The following is a 25,578-nucleotide window of genomic DNA, read 5'->3' on the forward strand; positions in this document are numbered from 1 at the left end:
GGTGGAGCAGCCCGAGCTCCCCAGGCAGACAGCAGCCCCCGGGCTGGAGCTCGGGGCAGCGCCTGGCACAGCCGGACCCGCCCCAGCCAGCCGGGAAACGTGCCCGATCCGGAACCCCACGCCCAGCTGGGGCGGGAATCGGGGCGTGCACGGTGCCACCCCGACCCCGGGGCATCCCCCTCCTGCTCGCCCGTAGGCACCGGGACCCTCCATCCCTTACGGCCCAGGCAAGGGACATGTGTGCCCACCCGAGCAGCCCCGCGGGGACCCCCGGCAGCACCCCCCGCGTCCCGCCGCAGCTGCCGCGGGTTCCACGTGGCCGCGATGGCCGGAGCGGCCGGGGGGTGGGGAGCGGCAGGAATCCAGCACTGAGTCACGGCTTCCTCTGCGAGCCCGTGAGTCATCCCGGCAGCGCCAGGCGCCCGGCTCGGCCGCGCGGAGCCCGCGACGCGCACACGGCCGCATGTGAGGGCACCCCCCGCGTGTCGGGGGCCCTGCGCGCCCGCCCCGTCCGTGGGATCGGTGCGAACACACACGGAGGTGTGCCCGAGGGCACAGGCACCAACACGTGTGTGCACGCACCCGGGGGTCTTGAATGCCCGTGTGCTCCACATGCACAAATTGGGGAGAACACGGCTGTGCAAAGCACACGCGAGTGCAGCAGTGCGAGGATCCACGCTCAGCCCCACGCTGGCCTGGAGCACAGCCCTGTCACGTTTGTACATCGGGCCGTGGGCTGGAGCCCACCCGTGGGGCTGGGGCTCACCTGTGGGGTTGCAGCAGCAGTTTCTCCTGCACCTGAGGCTGCGGCTCCTCACTCTGGAACCTGGAGAGGAAGAGGGCGTTGGGAAACTTTGTCCAGCTGCAGATCCCTGCTGTGGCCCTGCTGCATGCCAGAGCTTTCTGCAACCACCCACGCAGAGCCCTGTGCAATGGGTGCCCGCAGCACCGCATCTGTCCTCCCCACGCAGCTGAACCTGGGGTGCACGGAAGGAGGGCTGCAGGCTCTGCACAACCCCCCCACACGCACCCGTGGGTGCACACGTGTGACCTGCACCCACCCCCGCACGCAGCGCTGGGACACCCGCACTTCGCCACCCGGCACTTCGCACCCACAGCTCCCCGCTGGCACCCGCTGCACCCCGCCCTTCTGGGGGGGTCCCCCCACCACTTTTGGGGGGTGGGGAAATCGCACTCTGCAGAGCCGGAGCTCAGTGCCACAACCCCGAGACGGGGGGGGGGTGGAGTGGGAATTGGGGGGTGGGGAGGGACCTCAAGGTTATGCCGCGCCAAGCCCGGCCCACGATGGAAACCGCCGGGGCCGGGCTCCTGCCCCGGCCCGGGGGAGCGGAGCGGGGGCCGCCCCCGCCGACGTGGCAGCCGCTGCCCGCACCTCGGGGGGGCTGAGCCGGCGGGAGCCCCCCCGCCTGCAGCCGGAGGAACGAGGGGACCCCCGGGCTCAGCCCCCCGGGCTCCTGTGGCCAGGAACCCCCCCACACACACACAGACACGGAGCCGGGGCGGCCCCCGGCCCCTCCAGCGCTCCGGCTGCGCGGTGGGAGCGCTGTGGGGAGGGGGGGGGGGGGCGCGGTTGCCATGGTAACGGAGCTCCCCGCGCGCCGGGATGAATGGGCCGGGAGCGCGCGCGATCTATGAATGAACGAGCGGGGCCGGGAGCGCGGAAAGCCCGGCACGGGGCGCGGAGCGGAGCCCGGCACCGCCGGTCCCCGGCAGCCCCCGCCCGCTCCGAGCCCCTCCGAGCGGCGTCGGGAACCGGGCCGGAGCTCGCGGGGTACCCACGGGTGCTGTCCCGCTCGTTGCCTGCCGATCCGGGCCGGGCTTTGCCGCCGCGGCGGGCGGGGGTCCGGCGGGCCGGATTCCCCGAGCGGAGGGGAACGGAACGGGGCAGGAGCTGACCCTGCCCCCGGCCAGGACAGCCCCAGACCTTGACGCCCCGGTGGCCAAGGGGCTCCAAAGCTGGACCCCACTTCGTGCACCCCTGGTCTAGGCACCCCCAGGGCTGATCCCGATCATGAGTGGGGGCTGCTGCTGGGACCACCAAGGGGACCCCGGCTCTGGGATGCTTTTCCGGGCTCTGGAGTACACACGGCAGAGCAGGCGGGGGTCCCTGGGGGAGCCTCGGCTCCTCCTGGCCCCCTCCCTGCCAGCCGCAGGGCCCCAGCCCTGCCCAGCCTGCCCTGACCCCTCACCTCCGCCCCTGTAAGCGGTTCCCAGAAGGCAGGATGGGAGGGGGGGCAGGATGGAGGCGGGGGGGAGCAGGATGGGGGGAGCGGGGCGGGGGGGCACCGCCTCATCTTCCCAGCAGGGTCTGGGTCAGCCCTGGGTGTCACCGTCCCCCAGGACAGTCCGTTCCCAGCACAGGCCAGGGGCGGGGAGAGGGTGGGGAGGGGGCATTCCTGGGCTGCCTGGGGGCTGAGTCACCCCCGGCCACCGCGGCCACGCGCACACGCAGAGACACGCCACGGCCACACACACGCGCAGCGTGTGCATGGAGCAGAAGGCACGGTGACACACGCGTGTGCAAGGGCACAGGCACACAGGTACAGAGCAACGCAGCGCTGCGTGCACAGGGGGGACACAGGAGAGGGCACACGCGGTGACACACACAGCTTGGGACACGCAGAGACACAGCAATCACTCTCAGCGCCCATGTGCACACACACATGCACACACATGTACACACACATACAAATTTGGGGGCGGTGCGGGCACGTGCCCCTCTCAACCTCCGCACACACAGCGCAGCCGAGGGCTGAGCATCCTCCAGCTGCCACCAGCGCACGTGGGGACCCCCCCCCGTTCCTCGGGGGGCTCGAGGGGGGGCTCTGGGAGCCGGTTGTGGGGGCGTGCGGCCGAGCGTCGCCGGGGCTGCGTCACCGCGCTGACGCACCGTCGCTACCTGTGGGTCCCGCTGCTATAAATAGCCCCACGCACGCCCCATCTGCCGCTGGCACGGTGCTTTGTGAGGGGGGGACAGCCCTCTCCGTGCCCCCCGTGCCACCGGGGGCCAGGTGGCCTCGTGCCAGCCCCAAAAATCTGCGCGGTGGCCGGAGGGTAGCGTGGCGGTGGTGGCACTGTGCCACCTGGCAGGGCCTGGGCTGGCAGGACCAGCACGGACGTCACGAGAGCTCCTCGAGGTCCTCGTAAACACAGTGACGCACCGGCCGTGCCCTCTGGCCCCCGTGTCCCCATCAGCCCCACGGCCCGGGGCCACGGTGTGGGGACGAGACCCCCACGGGACCCCCACGGCAGAGGCTGTGGGGGCAGGGTCACACAGGGGTTACCCCTCAACCACGCCAGTGTCACCGGGGCCATTTAAGCACCATCCCCTGTGCATGCAAATGGGGGAGCTAAGCCGGTGCCCCCTCCCCAAACACCTCAGCTGAGAGATGCTTTTGGGGGGTTCTCCAAAAGGGGAGGAAAAAGGAGATTTGGGGTCTTTGTTGCTGTCAAGGGCAGGCAGCCAGGCTGGGACGAGCAGTGCCACCAGTGCCGGTTCCCAGCGCAGCTCCCGCTGCGGCTCCGGCCCCGCTGCGACCCCGGCCCCGGCGGGCGGGGGCTGGCACCGCGCCCCGGGCCCGCCGCCCCCGTGATGTCACCGGCCGTGCACGCCGGGCTCCGCGGCTGCCGGCCAGGCTGGGCGAGCCGGGGAGGCCCCGGGCTTGGCGAGGACACGGGGGGACCCTCTGCCCCACGATGGGCTGGAGGGGGCCGGGGTCGGGGCCAGGGCAGGAGGGTGCCGTGCACACAGCAGCCACGCGTGTCCGGCTGTGTTCCACGTGTGTCCGGCTGTGTTCCACGCGTGTGCCCGCGCACTGCACACCGGCCGGGTGTGCATCCCCAGGGCCCAGCCCAGCTGTGCTGCAGCCCCTCGCAGCAGCCAGGGGTGTTCAGCCCCCCCCCGGAGACCCCCAGAACCCCCAGCAGCCTGGGCACGCCGGGGCTGGCCCCCGCAGCTGGGCTGTGCCACACACGTGTGCACATTGGCTGCGAGCTGTGCGTGCACACGCGTGTGCAAGGGCCCGTGGACACGTGTGGGGCAGTGGGAGGCTGTGGGGAGCGCCGTGGGGCCGCGGCTGGTGGGCGGGGTGAGACATTCCTCACGGCGCTTGTTATTTTATCTGGTTCAAAGTCAGTTCCTGGAATGTTTTTAATTCCAGGATCCATCCCTGCGCCGGCAGCTCCCGGCCCCCCCCCGCGGCCTCCCCTGCACCCCACAGCAGGACTGCCTGCCCACAGCCTGGCCCCACAGCAGCACCGGGGCCTGCTGAGGGGGCTCAGCCCTTCGGGGGGCTCTGCACCCTCAGGGACACCCAGAGGGCACCCATGGGTGCCCCAGCTTTGGCGGGTGCCCCGCAGCCGGGTGGTGGGGGCACCGTCTGCAGCCCCAGGCGGGGGCCCGGGCTCGCCCCCAGCCGGGACCCCGCTGCGGCAGACGCCGTGTTCCCAGCTCGTGCCAGGGACACGCGGCAGCACGTCGCCCACCCGGCGTCTGGCACCGCCGCGCCAGCCCCGTCTCTCGCCCGCAGCCAGCGCCGGGTGCAGCCGCAGGGATTCCAGGGGGGCTGTGGAATGTACCCCACTCCATGAGGGGGCTGGAGGCGGCCACGGGGGTCCCACGGCCGTGGGGACGCGGGGTGGGCACGCGAGGCACAGCCACCACCGTGGGGTTCACGGGCACACACGGGGTTCACATGCGTGTTTGCAGGATGGGGGTGCGGGCAGGCGCTCTGGGGAGGCCGGGTGGATTTTTGGGGTGCAGGGCGCAGCGGGTGGGTGTGCAAGGGCTGGGCGTGCAAGGCTTGATGTGCAGCCCCACGCATGCCTGTGCCGGGGCGTGCCCGGCACTGCGGGGCCGCAGCACGGCCGGCACCGTGGGTGTGTGCAGAGCCCACGGGCGTGCCGGGAGCCCTGGGAGCCGCGGCAGCTGTGGGTGTTTCCTGGCACACCCTCTGCGGCAAGGGCTGGGCAGAGGGACAAGGGGGGCACCCGGTCCAGCTGTCCCCACCCGCTGGCTGTGGGTGCGTGGACACACCTGCCAGGTGACACCCACGCTGCCCCCACACCGCGGGCACGACGCCGGTGCTGTGGATTGCTCCATACTGGGAGCACTGGGGTGAGCACAGTGCTGGCAGCTGGGCAGGGCTGGGGGCAGTGGGAGAGGAGCCAGCATGGGGTGCAGGGGGAGTGAACCATGCCAGCACCTGGGCTGGGCAGTGAGGGCTGTGCCCAGCCTCACCCACCGCCAGCGACCCCCTGTTATCAGCAGCATCTGGGGGCCCTGGGCGTGGTGATGTCACCCTGTGGCGTGGCACAGTGCCCTGTGCCCTGGCTTGTCTCTCTGTGCCACAGTCACCTCCTGCGGGTGCCCGTCCTGTGCCATGAAGCCATGCCACAGTTTCGGGGCCAGGCCTGTCCCAGCTCACACCCCACAGCTCCCCCTCTCCCCCAAACCCTGAGCTGAGCCCCAGGGATGGACTGGGGGCTGCCAGGGGAGCACCCTGTTTGCGTGTCCCCGCCGTGCGCGGCTGCTGGTGCTCGTCCCTATGTGCACACGCGTGTGTGTGCGTGTCCCCCGCGTGCCCTCCCGGCAGCCATTGCCTTACAAGGCCGCCGTGTTGCTCCTGCCGCGGTCGGCGGCTCTTCCCGTTGCCAAATTTGGCACGGGCTGGGGGTGTAGGGGGGGAGCAGGGGCTGCAGGGGGGGGAGCCCGAGGTCTGCTCTACCCGAAATGACGTCAAAGCGGGGCGCAGGGTGCCCGCTGCGGCACGAGTCACCGCAGGAACCTGAGCTGCTTCCGCTCCCTCCCGGCTGCCTCTGGTGCTCGGCTGCTCCTGGGAGCTCAGGGTCCGGCCAAGCCCCCTCCCCAGCCCACACTGGGCCCTCCGGGGGTTCCCCATGGGAAGAGCCACTCGCTTCCCATCGTGTCTGTGAAATGCTGAGGGTCCCATGGAGCTCTGGGTTGTTCTTTGTCACCAACCCCGGGGTGCGGGGACAAGGCTGGGACATGGCGGAGGGGACATGGGCAGCCACTCCTGCCCCCTCCCCACATCACAGCTCCACAGCTCAGCACCCAGTCAGGATTCACCCCGCCCCAGGTGTCACCTGGAGGTGACAGGGTCACTGGATTGGTGTCACAGCACAGCTCCGGGGGCGTCCCAGCCCACTGTGTCCCCCCACAGCAAGTGACACCCCCAGCCCCCAGCTTCCTCCCAGGGAGGCTGGGGGCTGCAGGAAGAGGGTAGCATGGGTGAGATGGTGCTGACACACATCCCCAGGGCCACCCCACCCCATCACCTTCCCCGGGGCAAGTTCAGGCGGGGAAACTGAGGCACGGCCACATTCATGGCCACCAACCCCCCGCCCCGGCCCGCAGCCACCCCGCCATGACGCAGGAGGGAGGGTGGGAGCTGGCAGGGAGCTGGCACTCATGGCCAGCCCGGCTGGTGCAACCGGCCCAGCTCCTCGGGGCAGTGGCCAGTGGGACGAGACTGGGAGCACCGAGCTGGATGAGCACCCACAGGTTGGGGTCTGGCACCCAGAGAGTGCTGGAAACACCTCAAGGAGACCCCAGCCCTGTTCCCCTGCCAGGGAGGATGGGCCAGGACTCCCCTCCTTCCTCCTCTCCTGTCTCCCCACACCGAAACCAGACACAATTGCATCCAGACTGCCCAAATTTATTTCAAAAATAAAAAATAAAATATTAAAGACCGAAAAAGCCTTGCTCTTCACCCCCCGCCCCCCTTTCCCCAAAACACACACACAAAAAAAAAAAAAAAAAAAAAAAGACTTTTACAGACAAAAAACACATCACGTGGGGGCTCTATTTGCACAGATCCTGACGGAAAAAAATCCAAGTCGGACAAGAAAAAGGATCCTACGGCCTATGAAGACTATGTCAGTATTGGCTCAGTCGGGTCATTAATGTCTATAAATACCGGCCCTGCAGCCGGGACCGAGTTTGGGGTTATTTATTCAGGGGTTTTTTTCTTTTTTTTTTCTTCTTTTTTTTTTTTTTAAGTTAAAAAAGAAAAAAATCCAACCACCCAAGCGGTGGGTGGGAAGGAGTCCAGGGACTCGGAAGTTGGGCTCGGCCGCGGAGGGAAGGCGCCTGGGCTTCTCCCTCCCCAAACAAAATTAACACCCCCCAAAAAACAAAGCCCCCCCACCCCCGTCCCCCCTCCCCAGGCTGCGGCGGTGGGGCCCAGGCACACGTGTCCCCCCGGGGGGGCCCAGCCCCACAGCCGAGCAATGCTACATATAGAAGGGAAGGAAAACAAACGGCCCCCAAATCGAGGGGGGGGCTCCAGCACCTCCGAGAGAGACTTCATCTCCTCCTGCCTGCACCGGGCTGGGGTGGCACAAGGTGGGGCCGGAGCTGTGCCCCTCTTCACAGCAAAGCAGCAGCTTCGATGCACCCCAGACCCCCGAGCTGGGGAGGCTGCGAGGAGGGGGCGGCTCCTGCTGCTCTTCCCCATCGCCCCAAACCCAGCGGAGCAGGGGGATGGGGGGCTCCCCCAGCACACAGGTCGGCCCAACGCGTCCGGTGGCGGGAGACGGCAAATCCCGAGGAGCCCCACGACGCGGGGCCGGCCAGTGGGACCCCCCGGCACAGTCCCCTGGCTCTCTATGCTACGACAAACTCGGATTTCATCTCGGCCTTGACCTCCGGCTTCCAGACCGAGTCCTCGAAGTCCAGGTCCAGGCTGCCCTCGCTGGAGACGCTGCTGTTGCTGTTGGTGCGGCCGGCCTTGCGGTTGGGCACCCAGTGGTACGGGGCCCTGGCGTCCCGCCGCGCCTTCCGCCGCAGCCGCTTCTGCTGCAGCAGCAGCTGCAGCCGCTCCACCTTGCAGCGCGTCGCCCGGTTCTCCGTCTGCCGCAGCCGGTCCCCTGCAAGGGAAAAGGGGAGAGGGGGTCACGGGGGCTGCCGGGCAGTGCTGTGGGGGGACACGGCAGCCCCCAGTGGCACGGACATGGGGACATCCCTGTAACGGGCAGGGGGTCCCCTGAAATGGAGAAGGATGGGTCGTGGTGGGGTTCCCTGATCCGTGCATGGCTGGGGGGGGGATGCAGCCCAGCAGGGAGCCCCCAATGGCACATGGACAGCCCTAGAGCAGGGGCACTCCAGAAGGAAAAGGGTGAGGTGGTTATGGAGGATGGCCTAACCCACTTTTGGGGGGATCACCGAGCCCCCCATGGCACAGACCCTTGGCTATCCCAGAGTGCCCACCACAGCACCAGGCTGACCCCCAGAGGCCTACAGCTCCTTTTTGGGGTGCAGGGCTCCCACCACAACACCCCCTCTATCTCCCTGGATGGATGGGAAAGGTTCTTGGCCCAGAACAGAGCTGAGGGCGGCCCTGGAAGACCCAGTCACAGCAGCAGGGGCTGGAGCCAGCATGGAGCCACCCCCTGTGGGGACCTGGACCACCCCTGGCTAGGAGGGAAGGAAGAACAAACCCTGAGGGGGCTGAGCCAGCACTGGTGGTTTCACTTCTTTGCTCTAAGCAAATCACAGGGGGTCTGGTACGGGTGCCTGCGACACCTTCCTGCCCCAGGGCTCACAGGTGTGCACCCAAAAACGCTGGGGGAGCCACTGCCATGCTCCAGCCAGGCCCACCTTCACCCCCAGTCTGGGGAGATGGGTTTGGAAAGAAGGAGCCAGAGTCATGACCCCAAAACCTCTGTCCACACAGCAGGGACAGGCCCTGAGCTCCTGGGGCAGCACGGACACCGCAGCCACCTGCCACTCCCCCACACCCCCACCCACACAGGGACGCTTTGTCCCCACAGGGTTTGGCAGAGATGACAACGCAGGGTGGGTGGGGGGACCTCCCTGAGCCCCCAGGGGTGCTGATTGTCCCTGAACATGCGACCTTCCCGACTGACACCTGTCAATCATCCAGTTCCCAATCCCTCTCTGCTCATCCCAGCCACGGAGCAGGGACCCCCAAGAGGCACCAACCTCAAACCCCAACCCCTCTGCACTCGGGGGCAGCCAGACTCACCACTGGGCTTGCACATCCGGATCTGGCTTTGGCACTGGACGACGGGGTGCAGGGAGGGGGCGGCGGCCGCCGGCAGCGGCTCTGAGGTAGTTTTGGTGGCGAGGTCTGGAGAGGCAGGCGGCGAGGAGGAGGAAGAGGAGGAGGAGGAGGAGAACTGCGTCTGGCAGCGGAGCTGTGTCAGGGACTGGGGCATGCCCTGGTAGTGTCTCGTGGCGCTGAGGAGGTCGTTGAGGATCTGCAGGATGGTGCCGATGTCCCGCCGCGGCCGCCCGCTGCTGTCCTGGCAGTTGGGGTGCAAAGTGCCTGGAGGAGGGGAAGAGGTGGGTGTGAGACAAGCAGCCCCCCCAGATCCAGAGCCCCATTGGCCCCAACATCCCCCCAGAGCCCCCAGCAGCTCAGCAGGGCGTACCGGAGAAGGTCCCTGAGAAGACCCCAGGCGCGTGGTTGACAAAGCTCTCGATGACCGCCCCGGGCTTGCGGGATCGGGCCGAGGGGGCCGGACTGCTGCCCGGGGAGCTGCTGCTGCGGGAGCCACAGTCCACCTGCGAGGGGAGAAACATCATCAGCCTCAGGGAGGGGTCTGGTGGGGCACACAGCCCTGCTCCTGACCTGCCGCCCCGCAAAAAGCCAGGTCGGGAGAGCCCAGGCAGGGAGGTGCAGCAGGCACCAGTCCCAGCTCTCCTGGCGTGCAAGGATCCACCCTGGGGGTCCCAACAGGGCCCCCACCCTGCTGTGCTGTGCGAGGGGGAAAGGGAAGCAACAGCAGCACTCCTGCCCACCCATGGGGACAGGCAAGGTGTGAGGACAGGCAGGGTAAGAGCTTGGGTTACACCCTGTCCTTGAGCCCCTCCCTGGGACCTGGGGACATTCTGGAGACCAGACTGGGAACAACCCATTTCCACACATGAGGAAACCGAGGAAGGATCTGGGAAAGTCACAGCTTCACCCCCATTTCCCAAAAGCCCAAGAACACCCCCAGACTCACCTCCGAGCAGGAGGAGACCACGCTGCTGTTCACCGTCTGCGTGCTGGCCCCGTGTGACCGGAACATGCCGGCGGTGACAGGAGCGGCGTGAGGGGCGTTACAGTACATGGGGGGGGCCGGCGCAGGGGGCGTGGGGCTGGGGGCCGGGCTCTGCTGGCACGAGGGCACCACGGGGATGCGGGCGAAGCCTGAGCCGCCGGCGCCGTGCAGCGTCCGGCAGTGGGGGCTGGCGCCGGCCCCCGCCTCGCCGCGGCTGGCGATGAGGTGTCGGTGCTGGAGCTGCCCGGTGCTCTGCTGAGCCGCCAGCTGCAGCTGCACGAACATCATGTGGTCACCCACACGCAGGGCCAGGGTCAGCGGGGACCGGCCCGACAAGAAATCGTTGACCTGGGGAGAGAGAGAGAGAGAAGGGATCCTCATCAGCCGTGGCACCAGCACTGGGGTGGTGGTTGTCCCCCTGGTGCTGAGCAGGGGATGGTGGTTGCCCCTACAGGTTTCTTTTGGCCATAGGGATGGGTCATGGGGCAGAGAAGGGGTGACCCCCTCCTGCAGCCCTTGCCAGGCTGGCAGATGAGCCCAGCTGCCGTCCCCACGCGACCCCAGCCTGGTGCCAGCTCCGTCAGCTGATGGTGCCGGGGGGTATTGTTCTTCCTTCTGCCCTTCCTGCCCTTTATTCCGCAGCACTGAGTGGCCGTGCCCGCCTGGCCGCCCTCCCCGGCGCTGATCCCGGCGGGCAGGGACGGGCAGGGACTGCCCAGAGCCACACGCTCGGCCAAGGGCCAGCGCTGCTGCCCCGGCCAGCAGGAGGGGTGTGCCCCCTGCCCAGCTCGAGGGGGTGCCCCTGCTGGCACAGGGAGGAGGGGAGGGGGCAGGTGAGGACATGCCGGGCCCACCACTGTGACTCAGCTGGCGCAGCCCACCTGCCCTGCTCCCCCCCTCAGGGCAGCTGGGGGTGGGGGCCAGGCCCTGCCCGGCCCCGAGGCTCCAGCTCCGGCAGGTGATGGAGCAGCTGCAGCGTGGAGACAACAGCCAGGGCCTGACCCTCCCCAGGCTGCAGCTGTGGGGGGCCCCCCCAATGCCCAGCACCTGCCACCCCCCAGCTCACACCCCTCAGCCTCGCATAAATCACTTGGCAGCTGTGCCAGGCAACAGGGGAGACCCCCCAAGCTCTGCCCCACGTTCTAGGGGGGGCTGGGACAGCCATGAGCCACCGTGAGCCCCCCCTCGGCCTCACGTGTGCTGCAGGGGGGCTGTGCCCCTCACCCCTGCCAGCCCAGATGGGTTAATGGGGACAACACCCCCCCTTCCACCCTGCACCCCCCTCACCACTCCAGGGCATGCAGCTCCTGATATCACCCACCCACATCCCGTGGCACTTTAGGGGTGCAGCCCTCCAGGGGTCCCCAGCACCCCCTGTCCCCAGCACTGCAGAGCAGGGCCCCCCCCGGGCCCCCCCACGCCCCGCTGCCGCGGAGGCCGGTTCTGAGAAGCCGTGGGAAAAGCAGCTTTAAAAATACCAGCAGCAAAGCCCCGAGCGTGTCAGGCGGAGGCTGCAGAGGAAGGGGTGGGCGGGAAGGAGACGCTGCAGCTCTGGACACCGAGGTTACGGGGCAAGGGGGCGGCAGGGGACGGCGGGTACGCACATGGGCACACGTGTGCACACGCGTGTGCGCGCACGGAGCTGCTGGACGTGGGAAAGCATCGCCCCAGACCCCGTCCTGCCTCAGTTTCCCTTCCCAGAGCAGCCTGGATGGCCTAACGCCAGGCTGGCATCCCCATCCTCACTGCTTGGTCCCATCCCAGCTGTGGTCCCTGCATGGAGTCCCCCAGGGGTGCGGGGCCAGCCCAGCCCTGCTGCTGCTCTCTGAGCCACTGCAGGGGGTGCATTTCACACACCAGGCCCAAGCACCATTCACCAAAGCGTGGGAAGGGGTCCTGCTCCCTCTGGGCTCTTTCACAGCCCCATCCCAGCCCTGCCGCCCTCCCCAGGCCGGGCTCTGCACCCAGGTGTGCCCGGGGGAGCCCCGTGCACCTCCCCGGGGCCCCTTGACGTCAGCCCGGCCCCGCGGCCGCCTCCCGCTCCCTCTGAGTCACCCCTGCCCTGCCTGACCCCTCGCCAGCGCCAGGACAAACCAGAGCACCCCAACCCGGCCCGCGCTGCCGACACTCCCCAGCAGCACCAAGAACGCCCCTCCATCCTCACACTCGGGGGTCCCACGCCCCCCCTCCCCTCCCCGCTGCACCCCCGGGGCTGAGCCCTGGCGCGGAGCCGTCCCGGTCCCCGCGGCGCCCCAGCCCCGGGGCTCCCAGCACCCGCCCCCACGCCGCTGCCAGCCTCCCCCCCCGGCGAAACCAGCCCGCTCCAATGCAAACACGTCCCACCCAGCCGCCCGCTCGGCCGCCCACGCCGGGAGGACCCCGTCCCTCCCAGCCGGCTCCGCCGCGGGGGCCGGGACGGCCTCGCCGAGGGGGCTGGAGCCGCTGAGCCCCCCCCAAAGTCCCGCACTCAGGGGTCCCCCTGGGGCTCTGCCGAGCCCTGGGGGGCTCAGCTGCACCGCGCCGGGCTCGGGGCCCGCGGGGATGGGGCAAGTGTCTCCCAGCTGCTTCTCAGAAGCGCCGATGACTCAGAGAACGCCGCATTCCCGCCTCGCTCCGACGCCTGGCCCCGCGTCACCCCGGCCCCACGCACCCCCGGGCCCCCAGCTCCGGGCTGGCAGAGAGGGGGAGCAGCCCCCGAGGAGCCCCTGCCCCGGTGGGGAGGGCAGCACCCCCAAACAGGCACAAGGAAAGCGTCCGAGGAGATCCAGATGGCAAAGGCAAGGCCAGGGCGAGGATGAGGAGGGGGAGCAGGAAATGCCCCCCCAAGCCCCTGCAGGGTCTCCAGCTGGGCACAGCTGGGTCCCCCCATCCAGGCAGCTGTGCTGGTGCCCAGGGCTTTGTCTGTGCCAAGGGGGGGGCAGAGGGACAGAGCCCCCTGGCCGCGTTCCCCCAGCCCTGGAAGAGCAGGATGTGTCATCCCCCTCCTCTGTTCCTCCCCCTCAGCGCTCCCGGGCAGAGGGATGGGGGAAGGAAGAGCCGGCGGTGGGACCTGCCATCCCTGGAAAGCGGGGGCAGCCGTGCGGGGAGGAAGGAAGTGCAGGAGCATTTCCAGGAAGCCCCCGTGCCCGGCAGTCACTTCCCCACAGGCTGGGGAGGGGGTGGCAGCGCCCCGGCCCCCCCTTACCACCCCCAGAGGAAGCGGCTGAGCTCTGCCCGTGCTCCGGAGGCTGCGTGACGCAGGCAGAGCCCAGCAAAGCATGAATGGGAGGAGTGGTTTCCTGCCCCCCCCCGCCGCCCCCCAGGTGCTGGCGGTTCCTCCTGCTCAGCCCTGGCTTCCTGAATCACCAACCGGAGGAACCTGCGGTGGGCAGGGAGGTGCGGAGCCGCTTCCCGCAGCCGCTGCCAGACCGTAGCCCACCCACCCACCCACCCTCCTCTGCTCGCTCTGCTCGGGCTGGGGGGGCACCCCGAGCTCCACAGGCTCCTGGCTCCCCAGTGCACCCCACCTCGCTGCCCCACGGCAGAGCAGAGCTGCGCAGCCCCATCAGAAATGTCTGCAGCCCCGAGGGCAGGAGGAGCACTGCGACCTGCCAGAAGCAGCCCCCTCCCGCAGCTCTGCAGCCCAGCTGGGGTGGGCAGCACCTTGCAACCCCTCCGTGGGACCCCAGCAGTGCCTGGCACTGGGGATCCACCAGGGCTCCAGTCCAAGCTTACCCCCCCAGCCCCCTCATGGGGTTAAAGCAGCTCTCAAAAGTCAAGGTCACCCCGGGCAGCCAAGGGCACTGCGGGTCCCTGCAGGCAGGGCAGCCTGGCCCTTGCCACATCCCCCCGGGGGGGCACAGCAGTGCCCCAGCACCCCTTCTCTGAGCCCTGGCACCGCACGGGGCTCAGCCCCTTCCCAGGATTCAGCCAGGCGGGTTATAAAAACTGTCCAAAACCCAACCCTTCAAAAAACCAAAGCTGCAGCACGGGCCAGAAAAAAAGGAAGGAAAGAGTTTCACAGCAGTAACAGAGACGGAAAACAAAGGAGCGGGGCCTGCACGGCTGGGGGTAAATTCCACCTTGGCGGCAGGAGCTGGCGGCTGCGTGCGCACCCACGGCTCACCCACGGCTCTCCCACCCTGGGAACGCTTCCCCCCCGCAGCCGAGACCCCCCAGCAGCGAGGAGCCCCCCGCCCCCTCCAAAACTCCACAGCAATCCAACCGCGGCCCCACCGCCGCCCACTTGGCCCCCAGCACAAGGCCACCGAGCAGGGGACAAGGAGGGGTCAGAACGCCCCAGCACGGCCCATCTGCACCCCCAAGGACGGCTCCGAGGAAAGGGAACACCCCTGTGGGTGCTGGGGGGGAAGCCGGGCTCTGCAGCCCCAGCGTGGTCCTGCCAGCCTCCTTTACATCCATCACAGCTGTGGGGCAGATGGCAGCCCATCCCTGCACCCCAGGGTGGGCACTGGGGGGGGCTGCAGCCCCACACCCCCGGGCAGGGCCCTGAGCCGCCCAGCTCTGCCTCCAACCTGCGGCGTGACCTTGGCTGAGTCACTTCACCTCCCCGGCTCCCGGCTTGTTTGGGCTGCCGGCGTGGGACCTCCCCGAGCCCGGCGCTGCTCTGGGTGACGGTGCCCGCCCCGGGCACCACCCTCAGCACTCCCAGCCCTGCTGGAGGTGAAACCTCAGCGAGGCACCAACGCCAAAGCTTTTGGGAGGGGAAGCAAAGCGAGGCCGCAGCTGTCCTTCCTCCCCCCACCCACCCGCCCTCTGCCTTTGTCTCCATCCTGCCCCGGCATCCAGCCCCTCACCTGAGTTTCAGTTAAGCTTTCCAGAGCTTGCATCACCGACTGTTCTGGCCTGGACGCCTGGGACTGGAAAAAAAAGGAGGAGGGGGGGGGATTAACGTTACAAATGCAGCAAAGGAGGGGGCGTCCGCAGCAGGAGGGAGGGATGACATGTCACTTCCACTATTTCTACACAAGCCCTGAGAAAGGAGTGAAATACTAAACCTGCTGCCGTGCCCAACCCAGCGCTGCCTCCTCAGCAAGAGCTGGGGCAGCAGAGCCGCGGGGCTGCCAGCACATCACATCCTCATCCTTGCCCGGGGCTTTAATAATAGACAGGGACGAGTGGGAGGGATGCAGGGAGCAGCAGGAAAAGGCCACTCACCATCAAGCCGGCCTCCACGGTGGGCACCAGCGTCAGCTTGCTGCCTTCCACGACCCCCAGGTCCTGCAGTTTGCCAGAGCTGAGGCGGCTGTGGGAGGAGATGCCAAAAGCAGGGTCAGTGCAGGTCGGGCAGCTCCCCCAGGGGGGACACACGAGAGGGGGACACCAGCTGCAAGTCTGGCTGCTCCCAGGGGACCAACAGCCCCCCAAGCACCCCTCCCTCAAGGAATTCCCAGCCTTCCCAGGCAGGAGGGAACCCTGGCACCCCGCCACTCAGCTGCCCTCCGGGGTATGGGGCACCCCTGTCCTGGGCACGGGGCAGGGCTGAGGGGCCAGAGAGGAGCTGAGCTGCGGGGAGGGGGCTGGGAGCACAGGGTTCGTGGCACAGGAAACCTGCCCACTGTGGGGGGCGGTTAGGGAGAAGTTGGGACCAGCGTAGGTGGGGGAGGCAGCACTGGGAACAGGCTCCCTCAACCCCGCGGCTGCCGGCAGATGGATGTGGTGTCCCCGCGTGTCCCCCCCCCGTTCCTCCCTGATCCGGGAAAGACTCTCCAAGTTACTCCCGGCCCGACCCCACGCGGGCCCCGCTCCACGCGGGGGGTGCGCAGCCCCTCGGCCCGGGCCCCCGGCAGACAAAGGCTCCCCCGCCGCCCCCGGCGCTGGGGGCTCGGGGGTGGGGGGGCCGGGCCGCGCCGCCGCCGGGGCTGAGCCCAGAACAAAGGGCCGGGGCACGGCCGGGCCCCGCCGCCCACAAAGGAGCCCCGGCAGGGCCGGGCGAGGGGGCGGCGGCCGCGCTCCCGGCCCGGCCCGGCGCCCCCCTCCCTCCCTCCCTCCGCCCCGGAGCCCCCCTCCCTCCTTCCCTCCCTCCGGCCCGGCCCCCGCTCGCCCCCGCCGCGGCCCCCCGGGCTGCCCCCCCCCCGCCCCGCACAGGAATGGGGCCGGGAAGGGGGAGGGGGCGGGAGCCTTTGTGCGGTGCCGAGCCCGGTGCGAGGGGGCCGCCCCCGCGCCCAGCCCCGCTGCCGAGGGCTGGGGACCCCGCGCCGAGCCCCCCCCGTGCCGAGCCGAGCCGTGCCGTGCCGTACCTCTCTTTGTGCAGCAGCGCCAGACGCTCCTTGGGCACCTTGAGGCGCTGGGACAGCCGCCGCTTCAGCCCCTCCACCGTCTCCTCGGCGGGCACCGAGAGCTCATAGCGGGTGCCGGTGGTGGTGTGGATGTAGAGGTTCATGGGGGGCTCGGGTGGCCCCACCTCGCAGGCGGGAGCCCCGCGGCTGCAGCTCCTGGCGCCGGGCTGCGGGTCCATCCGCCGACCTGCGGGGGCAGCGGCGCTCGGTGTCGGGGGGATCGGACAAAGGAGGGAGCCGGGCCCGCTCCGCCGCACGCCCGGCGGGACCCACGGGAGCTCCGGCTACGCGCTGAGGCCGCGGGCGGGGGCCGGGAGGAGGCGGGGGGCGGCGAGGAGCGGGGTCCCCAAGCAGGGCTGCACCGGCCGTGCCCTCCGCAGCTCAGGCGGAGAAAATAAAATATATATGTATATATAAAAAAATAATTAAAAAAAAAAATAGAAAATCTCCCGTTCTCGCCCCGCTCCGGCGGCTGCCGCGGGAAGGGGGGGCGGTGGAAGCGGCGCTGCCTGCTCCTGCCTGCCGCCTCCTTTCTTTCTCCTCGCCGCCGCTCTGCGCTCGCGGTGCGGGGTGTCTGGGGGCGGGGTGAGGCCCGAGGCCGCGGCGAGGGGCGGGGAGGCCGCCTCGCTCCCCCTTCTCTGGGCCGGACCCGCCGAACCGGCCGCCGCTCGCGCTGCCGTGGGAGCACCGGGGGGGAGGGAAGTTACAATGTAGCAACGTCCCGCGGGGCGGGGCCTCGCCCTCATTCACTCCGGCTCCTCCGGCGGCCGCGGCCCAATGGGGGCTCGCCGAGCGCCCAGACATCCGCGCTGGCGGCCAATGGGAGGCGGGCGCTGCTTCCCCACGTGGCCCCGGCGGGGCGGGGCGGTCCGGCCGGATTCCTCCCGCCCACGCGGCCGCGGAGGCCCCGCCCCGGCCCCGCCCCCCCGCGCGCCCTCGCGCCGCGCCTGGAGCCATTCATAATCCCGGCGCACAACAAAGGGGAGCGGGGGGCTCGGGGGTCCGCCAGCGCCGCCCCTCACCCGGGAGCCGGTGGGGTTGGTGTGCGAGACCCGGCCGCCACGGAGGGGTGGACGCGGGACACAAGCGGGCGGCAGCCCCGGAGCGCCGCGGCGGGGGCGGTGAGCGGCCCCCGCACCGGAGGAGGCCGCGGCGGGAGGTGACTGCCCGCGGGGCCGGGCGGGAGCTGGAGCCCCCGGAGCCCAGTGACGCCGGGACACAGAGGCGGAAAGGGCGGGGAGGGAGGGGGGGACACGCAGAGTCACCCGCGGCCGGTCACACCCGCCCGGTCGCACGCACCCGCCCGGTCACCCTCCCGGTGACGCCGTTACAGCTACGGGGAACTGTCCTGGTGAGGGGTTGAGCCCCCTGTACCCCCCGGCACGCTCTTACCCCCCACCCCAGTCCCGCAGCTGGAACCTCCACCCCTGAGGCCCCAGCAAGCCTGGCGGCTCCCGGGGAGTGGAACGGACGCCCCGCAGCCCCGGGGCCCCGTCCCGGCTCCCGAACCGGGGGGGGGCTATGAGTCAGCAAAGCGCGGGCGCCCTCTGCCGGCCCCGCTGCGCCTCCTGCGCCCGGGGGGGGCCGCGGGGGCCGCACCGGCGGCGCGCCGGGAGCCCTTACCGAGACACCGGGTGGTCCTCACCGAGCGACCGGGCCCGGCCGCGGTGCGCCCCGGAGGCGCTGCTCGCCCACCGGGATGGAGAGCCCGTGCCCGAGGAGACCCCCCCACCCCACCCCGGGTCGTGGGAGCGAGGAGCCGCTCCCCGGGACGCGGCGGGAGCACCGGGGTTCCGACAGCTGGGGCGAGGAGAACCGATCCCGCCGCCGTTCCCCCGAGGCGGGCAAAGCTCCAGGTGACCAAGGACACGGAGGGTCTCTGAGGGTGAGCAGAGCTCCCGAACAACCGGAGAGGGGCTCTGCCGTGCGTCCCCTCGGGAGCCCCGGGGAAGTGGAGCCACCCCTCCCGTTCCGGGGAAAGCAACCGAGAGATCGCGGTCCCGGTTCGGGATCCCCCCCGCAGCCCGACCCGGGCCCCCGGCAGCCCGGCGCGGCTCTACTCACCGAGCACGGCCCCGCGGATCCCGGCGCGGCGGGAGCTCAGCTGCCTCCGGTGGCAGGAAGAGGGAGAGAGACCCCAGAAACGTCCCGGGGGGAGGCGGTGGAGGGTGCGGTGTCACCTCCCGAGCACTGCAGCCGGTCCGAGCGCAGCCCTGACGCGGAGCTGCCGGGGAGGTGCCCGAAGTTTTATCCCGCACCGCCCGGGGTGGAGCCTGGCGGGGGCAGGGACCGGTCTGGCCCCGGCAACGGCCCCGGCAACGGCCACGGCCCCTGCCCCGGCGGTACCCGCACCTGCTCCCGCGGGGGTCCCGCTCCTTGCCCCACGGTGTCCGTTCTCTGCCAGCCCCCACCCCTCGTTTCGGATCCCGCTCCCGGGATCCCGACTCGCTGTTCTTTAATCAGCCCACCGGGGGGGTCTCAGCCCCTGCCGGGGTCCCGGCTCTGCCGCGGGTCCAGGCCCTCCACGGAGCGTGGGGAGGGGACAGACCGGACACCTCTCCCGCTCTGCGCGCCCCGTGGGTCAAAGTCACCCCGTGGGCAGGGAAGGGATGGGCTGAGCTCCCCTTAGGAGCCGAGCGTCAAACCTGCTGCCCGTGGAGACGCTCTGATGTCTAACGACAAGGCTGGACCATTCCTCCCCCAGGGATTCCCTCTGCCCAGCACCCACTTCCCAACAGGGACACAGCCTTAGCCCTGCACGGCTTTAAAGCACGGGACAAACGGGCTGGTGGGCACCAGCTCCGGGGTGGGATGCCCCGTGGCACCCGGGGCTGCTTCCTCCTGGGCCAGCGGCCGCCCCGGGCACGCAGGGAGGGCGCTGGGGAGGTGCTGGTGACCTCAGGCTGCCTTGCCGGGTCTCTCCTTCGCAGACAATGCCCTGGCACACCAAGACACAAAGCAGCCGGAGGAGGGGATCTGGCAGTGGGGAGACCTGACCCGTGAGGCTGCAGGAACCGAGGGGGGGGACTCTCTGAATCCCCAAAATCGCTGCTGCGTCCCTCCCAGCCGGAGTCCCCTGGGGTGCGTGCAGATGGCTGGGTGGGAGCGAGGCCGCTGGTGCAAGGCAGAGAGCCGGGCTGGGAGGGAGCCTTTGTCGCACAGCCCACGGCCCCCCGCCCGCCCCAGCCCCCTCCAGGCTCTCGGGGGGGAGATGAGCTCAGGCGGCTCCGACTCCGGCTCCTGCCATTGTTGTCCCTGGGAGAGGGGCCGGGGCAGGGATGCGCCATTGTTCTCCCCGGGAGCTGCGGAGCCCCGGGCCTGCGAAGCCGCCCCTAGGGGGGCCACATCCCCAGCTGGCTGTGCGGGGTGAGGCCCTGGAGCAGCGAGGAGAGGGGACAGCGCTGGTTTGGCCCTGCCGCAGCTCAGATTTGTGCACCAGGAGGGGCCACGCTGGGGACAAGGTGTCACACCAGAGCCACTCCTGCAGGGAGCAGGGTCTGCTGCCAGCTCCCAGCCCTGATCTGTGGGGAGGGACAAGGGGACATTGTGGCCATGGCTGGGAGTGTGGCCTGCTTGGGTTCTTCTGGGTTCATGGCAAAGCAGCCGTGGACCAAGGGCAGAGCATCTCCCCACATCCTGGCGGCCCTGAAGAGCCCCTTTCCCAGTCACCACCCTCCTCATACGGCTCCATCTCCTTCCTGGGAGGAAGCCCATCTCCTCCGGCAATCCCATGACTCCAGGAGCTGGTGCTTTAGGAAGTGTGTGCACATTTCAGTATGGTTGAAGGTATCTGGAGCCTCCAGAGACACAAGCTGGGAGATCCCAGGATTCCCAGCAGCCTGGATTTTGTGTGTTTAGTTTATTGTGTTGCCCTGGGAATAAATCGTTAAAGATTACAGGCAGACTTGGGCATAATTGCTGCACGGCATCCGAGGCTCCTGCGTCTCCAGAGGGAGCGTTCTCCAAACCCCGCACGGCTGAGCAGCTCGGGGAGAGACGATCCGACGAGCAAATACCTACACAAATCCTGCTGCAGGCCACACGCAGCTCCCGCAATCCGCTTAGCTAACCTGGCCCCGGGATTAGCCCCCGCGGAGGCTCACGCAGCCGGGAGGGCGGCGCGGACACGGGCTGGACGAGAGGGGCTTACCCGGGTCCCGCCGGGACACTTCCCACGGGCCCGGCCCCGGGCACGTCCCGGTGTCACGGCAGAGCCGGGGCAGGAGCGTGGTGCTGGCTCCTCGGTGTCCTGCCGGCCCCAGCTCCAGCTGGGAGCCCCAAATCTTTTGCAGGCTGGTTCTTGGAAGTCTTCTCCCTCGAAGGAAGGGAATTCCCAGCCCTCCTTCTTCGGGGAAATCCCCCACCAGCCCCGGGCAGCAGCTTTTCTCTTTTCTCTCTCTTTCCACACCCCGCCCCCCCCCCAACCCCCCCTTTCCAACCTTTTGGGCTGAATTCTTGGCTGATTCCACAGCTTTGGCAAACGGGGGATTTTTATCGCAAGTCTCTGCATTCCACTCGCAGGCGCAGGGTCATGGGATTAGGGCAGAGCTGACTCCGGCTCCGGAGCAGACAGAGGAGGGGAGAGGAGGGCACAGAGGCGTTTCTCACTAATGTGGCTGCAGAAGAAGCCGGGCTGCAGCCTGGGGGAACCCAGGTGGGACGGGGATCCTTTTCCTCCCCCAGCCTGGGGAGGGGAGCGATTCCTTGGCTTCCAAGAATCTCCCAGGCCCGCGGTGCCCAGCCGGGGCCTGGCACGGAGCTGCGGCAGCGAGTGGGAGCGTTCCCACGGGCGCGGGGCCAGCCCCGGGATCGTGCGGGGCACACCCCGGCAGGAGGGTGCAGCCCAACCACGGCACCTGCGCCCGCCCGGCCCGGCCCACCGGGGCACCGGCGGCGGGAGCGGGGCCGGGCCGGGGGTCCCGGGGGTCCCAGGGGTCCCCGAGCCCCGCGGGGCCGAGCGGCTCAGCCTCGGTCACGGCGGCAGCGGTGACTCAGGTGAGCCACGGCTGCTGCCGTGAGGAAGGAGCTGCTGATTCCGCCCTCCCGGGTGGTGATTCCACCCACCCGCATGGACCCCCGGCGGAGCCCCCCACCCCTCCAGGCTCGGGGTGGCCTCGTGACGGGCGCGGGTGTCCTTGGGCAGGACGGCGGTGCCTGTGCCGGTGACGCTGGCGGGGCTGTAAACACCCAGGCGTGTCCTTAGAAACACACAACCGGCTCTGTGTGTTCCCAGCTCTCGGGGACGTGTCCCGGTGGCCTTTGGCAGAGTGTCCAGGCGTCACAGCCTGGGGACACTCCAGCTGCCAGCCCGATGCAGCCGGAGCCAGTGGCCCTGCCTGGCCTGCCTTGCCATGCCCTGGCTCTGGGGCACCCCACACTCGCAGGGCTCTGCCCCCCACCCTGGCCTGGGGCCTGGAGAGTCCCAGGGATGAAGTCACCCCTGGAGTGACTCAGGCAGCCCCCCTTGGTGAGCAGGGGGTCCCCAGCACAGGGCAGATGGCTCAGGGCAGACCCCAGGGTGACTCAGCTCTTGTGGGGGGCTGAGGCCCTCACCCACCTGGCCACGGGCCCGGCGAGGATGGCGAATCCCTCTGGATTTAGCAGCGCCCAGGTGTGGAGCCATACTTGGCTGTGCTGGGCTGTGTCCCCGCTGCCACGGTGAGGCCAGGGCTATTCTGGGCTCTTTGAGCTCACGGGCCCCTTCAGGACGCTGAACTCCAGTTCCTGCTCCCACCCCAGGGGCTCCCCTGGGCATGGCCCTCACGGTCCCCTGAGATCTCCCCCCAAAAAGGCAGAACTCAGCTGCTGTGCCTGGGGAGCCCTGGAAGCACAGGCAGGAAACTGTCAGGGTGAGAAGGGGCACCCAGGGCACAGACCCCTGCCCACTGTGCCCAAGAGGCACCAGAGCCCTGATCCCCCACACCTCCCATGCCCCCTGTGCCCCCTGACCCCCCACACCCCTCCCTCAGTGCCAGGGGCTGTTTCCCAGACGCTGCCACATTTCTTGGTTTGTTTTAAATCCCGGCTCCAGAAGTCAGCCGACAGCTCAGCTGTTGGTGGTGGTGTTATTATTGTTGTTATTATCATTATTATTATTATAAATGCTTAAGCGAGTTGCCAGCCTTGGGGAGGGGAAGGACTCAGGATTTCGGGAGCCTCCTTGGATACACACTGAACCTTGTTCCTGGGGTGACCCAGACTCGTAAACCCGAGGGAAAGTAACTCCCTATTCCACCGCGTTCAATCCCATCCCACCCCATCCCGACCCATCCCATCCCACTCCAGCCCTGTGATCTCACCGTGGGCTCACCCCGCCAGGCGTCACCCCCGATCCTGGGAATGCACGCACACCGCCTGGCAGAGCCTGTGGCATGGATCCCGAGCCGGGGTGATGCCAGCCGGGGGTGCCGGTGCCAGGCGGGGGAGCAGGGGGGCGAGGGGCGGGTGTCCCCCCGGGCTGCCCCGTGCGCTGACACACGGCTCACACTCAGCGCCGCGGCATTCCCGCCCCGGCTCCCCTTGGAGCCGCCTCAGGAATGCGGGAACCTCACCCGGGCGGGGAGTGCGGGGCCGCGGGCACCTCTCCACCCTCCATCGCCCTGGGGAGCCCCCCAGCCCGGCACGGCACGGGGCAGACACAGCCCCGCCGTGGGCCCTGCAGGGCGGGCACCCTTTGACCCCCAAAACCGGGAAGGAGGAACAGAATCCATGCAGGCAGGATGTGCCCCAGGAAACCCCGACCCGGGCGGGATGGGGACGGGAGGAGGCGCTTCCTCCCGGCCTTGTCCCTTCACACACAATTCAACTCCTTCAGCCCGAAGGGGCACACGCTTGTGCACACGCACAGACACCGCACGGAGCTCCGCGGGTGCGCACACGGCCGGGGCTCGCTCGGCCCCTGGGTGCTGCCCTCCCACACCCCGGCCATGGGCACGGGCACCCCCTCCCTTCCCGGCCCCCTGCGCTCCCCCGCGGCCGCAGTTCCTGTTTACGGGGATGGAGACGCCTGCCCGGCCCTCCCCGCACCGGGGGAGGCTACCGGGGCATCGCTGCCGCTGCTGCTGCTGCAGCCTGTCCCGTGCCTGATGGGTTCCTGGCTGCCCGATGTGCGGGATCACCCCGCGGATGCACAACCACGGCCCATTCTGGGAACAGCAGCAGGAAATCCTGCCCGGGAAAAGCTGAACCCCGCGTGGCATCGGCATGGGCTGGGAGCCACGAACCTGCTGGGTGTGGAGTGTGGGTGCCCCTGGCACTGCCAGGCACTGGGATGTCCCAGCACCGCCAGACTCTGTGTCTGTGACCCCCAAGCCCAGGTGGGGGCTCAAGGAGGGTTCCATGCCCAGATCGGGGGCTCAAGGGGGGTTCCATGCCCAGGTGGGGGCTCAAGGGGGGTTCCATGCCCAGCTTGGGGGCTCAAGGGGGGTTCCATGCCCAGATCGGGGGCTCAAGGGGGTTCCATACCCAGGTTGGGGGCTCAAGGAGGGTTCCATGCCCAGGTGGGGGGCTCAAGGAGGGTTCCATACCCAGGTTGGGGGCTCAAGGGGGTTCCATGCCCAGGTTTGGGGCTCAAGGGGGGTTCCATGCCCAGGTCGGGGGCTCAAGGGGGGGGTTCCATGCCCAGGGTCCAGCTGTGTCACAAGGAACCGAGGGAGGAATCCAGCCCTGGGCCAGACCCACTGTGCCACATTCCCCAGCACCGAGCCACGCTGCGAGGAGCCGGGCTCAGCTCATCCCAGCACCCGACCTGTGGGGAAACTGAGGCACCAGCTGGGGAAGTGACTCACCTGCACCGTGGCCTCTAAATGCACTGCTCCGATTAGATAATGGGCGGAAGGATCACAGGGAGCCCGACAGCCTCTCATTAAACCTCGGGCTCCCCGAAGAGCCTTCAGCTCTATCAGAGCCCGTGGCCACCTGGGCCGGCGCTGGCCGCGGGAGGCGGCCCTGCCCAGAACCCACCCACTCACATCCGCAGCACCTCGCATCTGTCCCTGTCGGAGGGATCCTGCTCGCAGGAGATGCTGCCCCTCCCACGCCCCCCCTCCAGAAGCCTGCAGGAGCAGGGGGGGAGGCATTTTGCAGCTCCCTGGCAGGACCCTGCACCTTTGGGGTGCCCTACCTGGGACACAGGGGCTGCAGCCAGCCGGGGTCGGAGCCACGGCCCATCTGCCACGGCAGGATGTGGGGCCGGACGGGGGACACAATGTGGGGAAGTGAGAAGGGGACAGCGGGGACATCCCGTCGGCACAAGTGGGCTCACAGCCCCTCCAGCCCCCAGAGCTCCCGGGCAGCCCGAGGGAGCTCCGACTGCTCCGGCTGCCCCGGTGCTGCCGCCTCCCGCACCTGCCTGGCCCGGGGGGCCCTGCCTGCAGCGGCCTGTCCGCGGGCGGCCGAGACGCGAAGGAGCTGGTTGGGCCGGGCAGGTGCCGGGTGGGAGCGGGGTCCGCTCAGCCCACACAGGTGTGGCCGCGCCGGCTGCGGCAGCGAAGCTCCGCGCCCGGCTGGCCCCGTCTTGCTGGGTGGCAGGAGCCTCCCGCGCCGCTCGCAGCCCGGGGCGGGCGGGCACACCCCGTCATTAGCCCAGCTGCCGGCGCTGCCCGGGCAGGGAGGGGGCGGCAGGGCCGGCACGGCCTGCTGGGGACGAGGACGGCGTGGAGCCACTGCCCACCCGCGCCTGGCCCTTCCCCTGCTGCGGGATCGTGACCCCCTCGCTGCGTGGGACCCTGCGGGGGCACCCCCCGCCCCACCGATGCCCCCGACGCGTGGGGGAGGCAGCCGGGCTCGGCCCCAGCAGCTGCTCAGGACGTGCCCTGCGGGTCCCGCAGCGCACAATGACCCCATTGAGGTCCCGCGGGGCGGGGGGAACACCCAAGGTGGTGGTGGCAGAAGTGACTCCAGTGTCAGGCCCAGCCTCAATCCTGCTATTTATACCCGGCGGAGGGGCGGCCTTTGAGGGAATGGGGATGGAAGCGCTGCCGACCCCTCCCTGCCGCATGCCAGGGCATCCCGGAGGGCAGCGGCCCCGGCCCCCCGGCTTTCCCTCCCCACCCCGCGGCCCAGCCCGGCGCCAGCCCTGCCAGGAAGAGCCCCAGCGCCGGGACCAGCGGCAGCCGCTTCCTCCCGGCCCCGCCAGGAACTGGGGAGCCCGCAGGGGCTCCGAGCCCCCGGCTGCAGCGGGGCAAAGTGAACCGGGCGGCTACGGAGCCCCAGGGCTCGCGGGGGGCTTGCACCGAGCACCTGGGTG

At 69.5% G+C, this 25,578-nt stretch overlaps 1 protein-coding gene across 2 annotated transcripts; it reads right to left on the minus strand.

Annotated features, from left to right (window-relative positions):
- Positions 1 to 6,677: 6,677 nt before the first annotated feature.
- Positions 6,678 to 18,975, minus strand: MIDN (midnolin). 2 transcript variants are annotated; one of them, XM_064396143.1, is made up of 8 exons: positions 18,396 to 18,975; positions 16,293 to 16,518; positions 15,211 to 15,298; positions 14,850 to 14,912; positions 10,015 to 10,401; positions 9,439 to 9,571; positions 9,030 to 9,332; positions 6,678 to 7,911 (listed from the first exon to the last, which is right to left on the minus strand). In XM_064396143.1, exons 2-8 carry the CDS (start codon positions 16,508 to 16,510, stop codon positions 7,649 to 7,651), a joined length of 1,455 nt encoding a protein of 484 aa, XP_064252213.1. In that variant the 5' UTR covers positions 16,511 to 16,518; positions 18,396 to 18,975; the 3' UTR covers positions 6,678 to 7,648. The 2 variants fall into 2 exon arrangements, with proteins under 2 accessions (XP_064252213.1, XP_064252212.1); XM_064396142.1 differs by lacking the exon at positions 18,396 to 18,975 and having other exon boundaries at positions 16,293 to 17,078.
- Positions 18,976 to 25,578: the final 6,603 nt, after the last annotated feature.

The sequence above is a fragment of the Passer domesticus genome, chromosome 21 (assembly GCF_036417665.1).
Source record: "Passer domesticus isolate bPasDom1 chromosome 21, bPasDom1.hap1, whole genome shotgun sequence".
In the NCBI taxonomy this organism is placed as follows: domain Eukaryota; kingdom Metazoa; phylum Chordata; class Aves; order Passeriformes; family Passeridae; genus Passer; species Passer domesticus.

Bases quoted from the DNA above. Each gene is read 5' to 3' on its own strand.
- MIDN (XM_064396143.1), bottom strand. From the start codon at position 16,510: ATGGACCCGCAGCCCGGCGCCAGGAGCTGCAGCCGCGGGGCTCCCGCC. The intron at 15,299-16,292 runs GTACGGCACGGC...CTCCTCCCACAG, and splicing joins GCGCTGCTGCACAAAGAGAG to CCGCCTCAGCTCTGGCAAAC. The intron at 7,912-9,029 runs GTGAGTCTGGCT...TTTCCCTTGCAG, and splicing joins CCGGATGTGCAAGCCCAGTG to GGGACCGGCTGCGGCAGACG.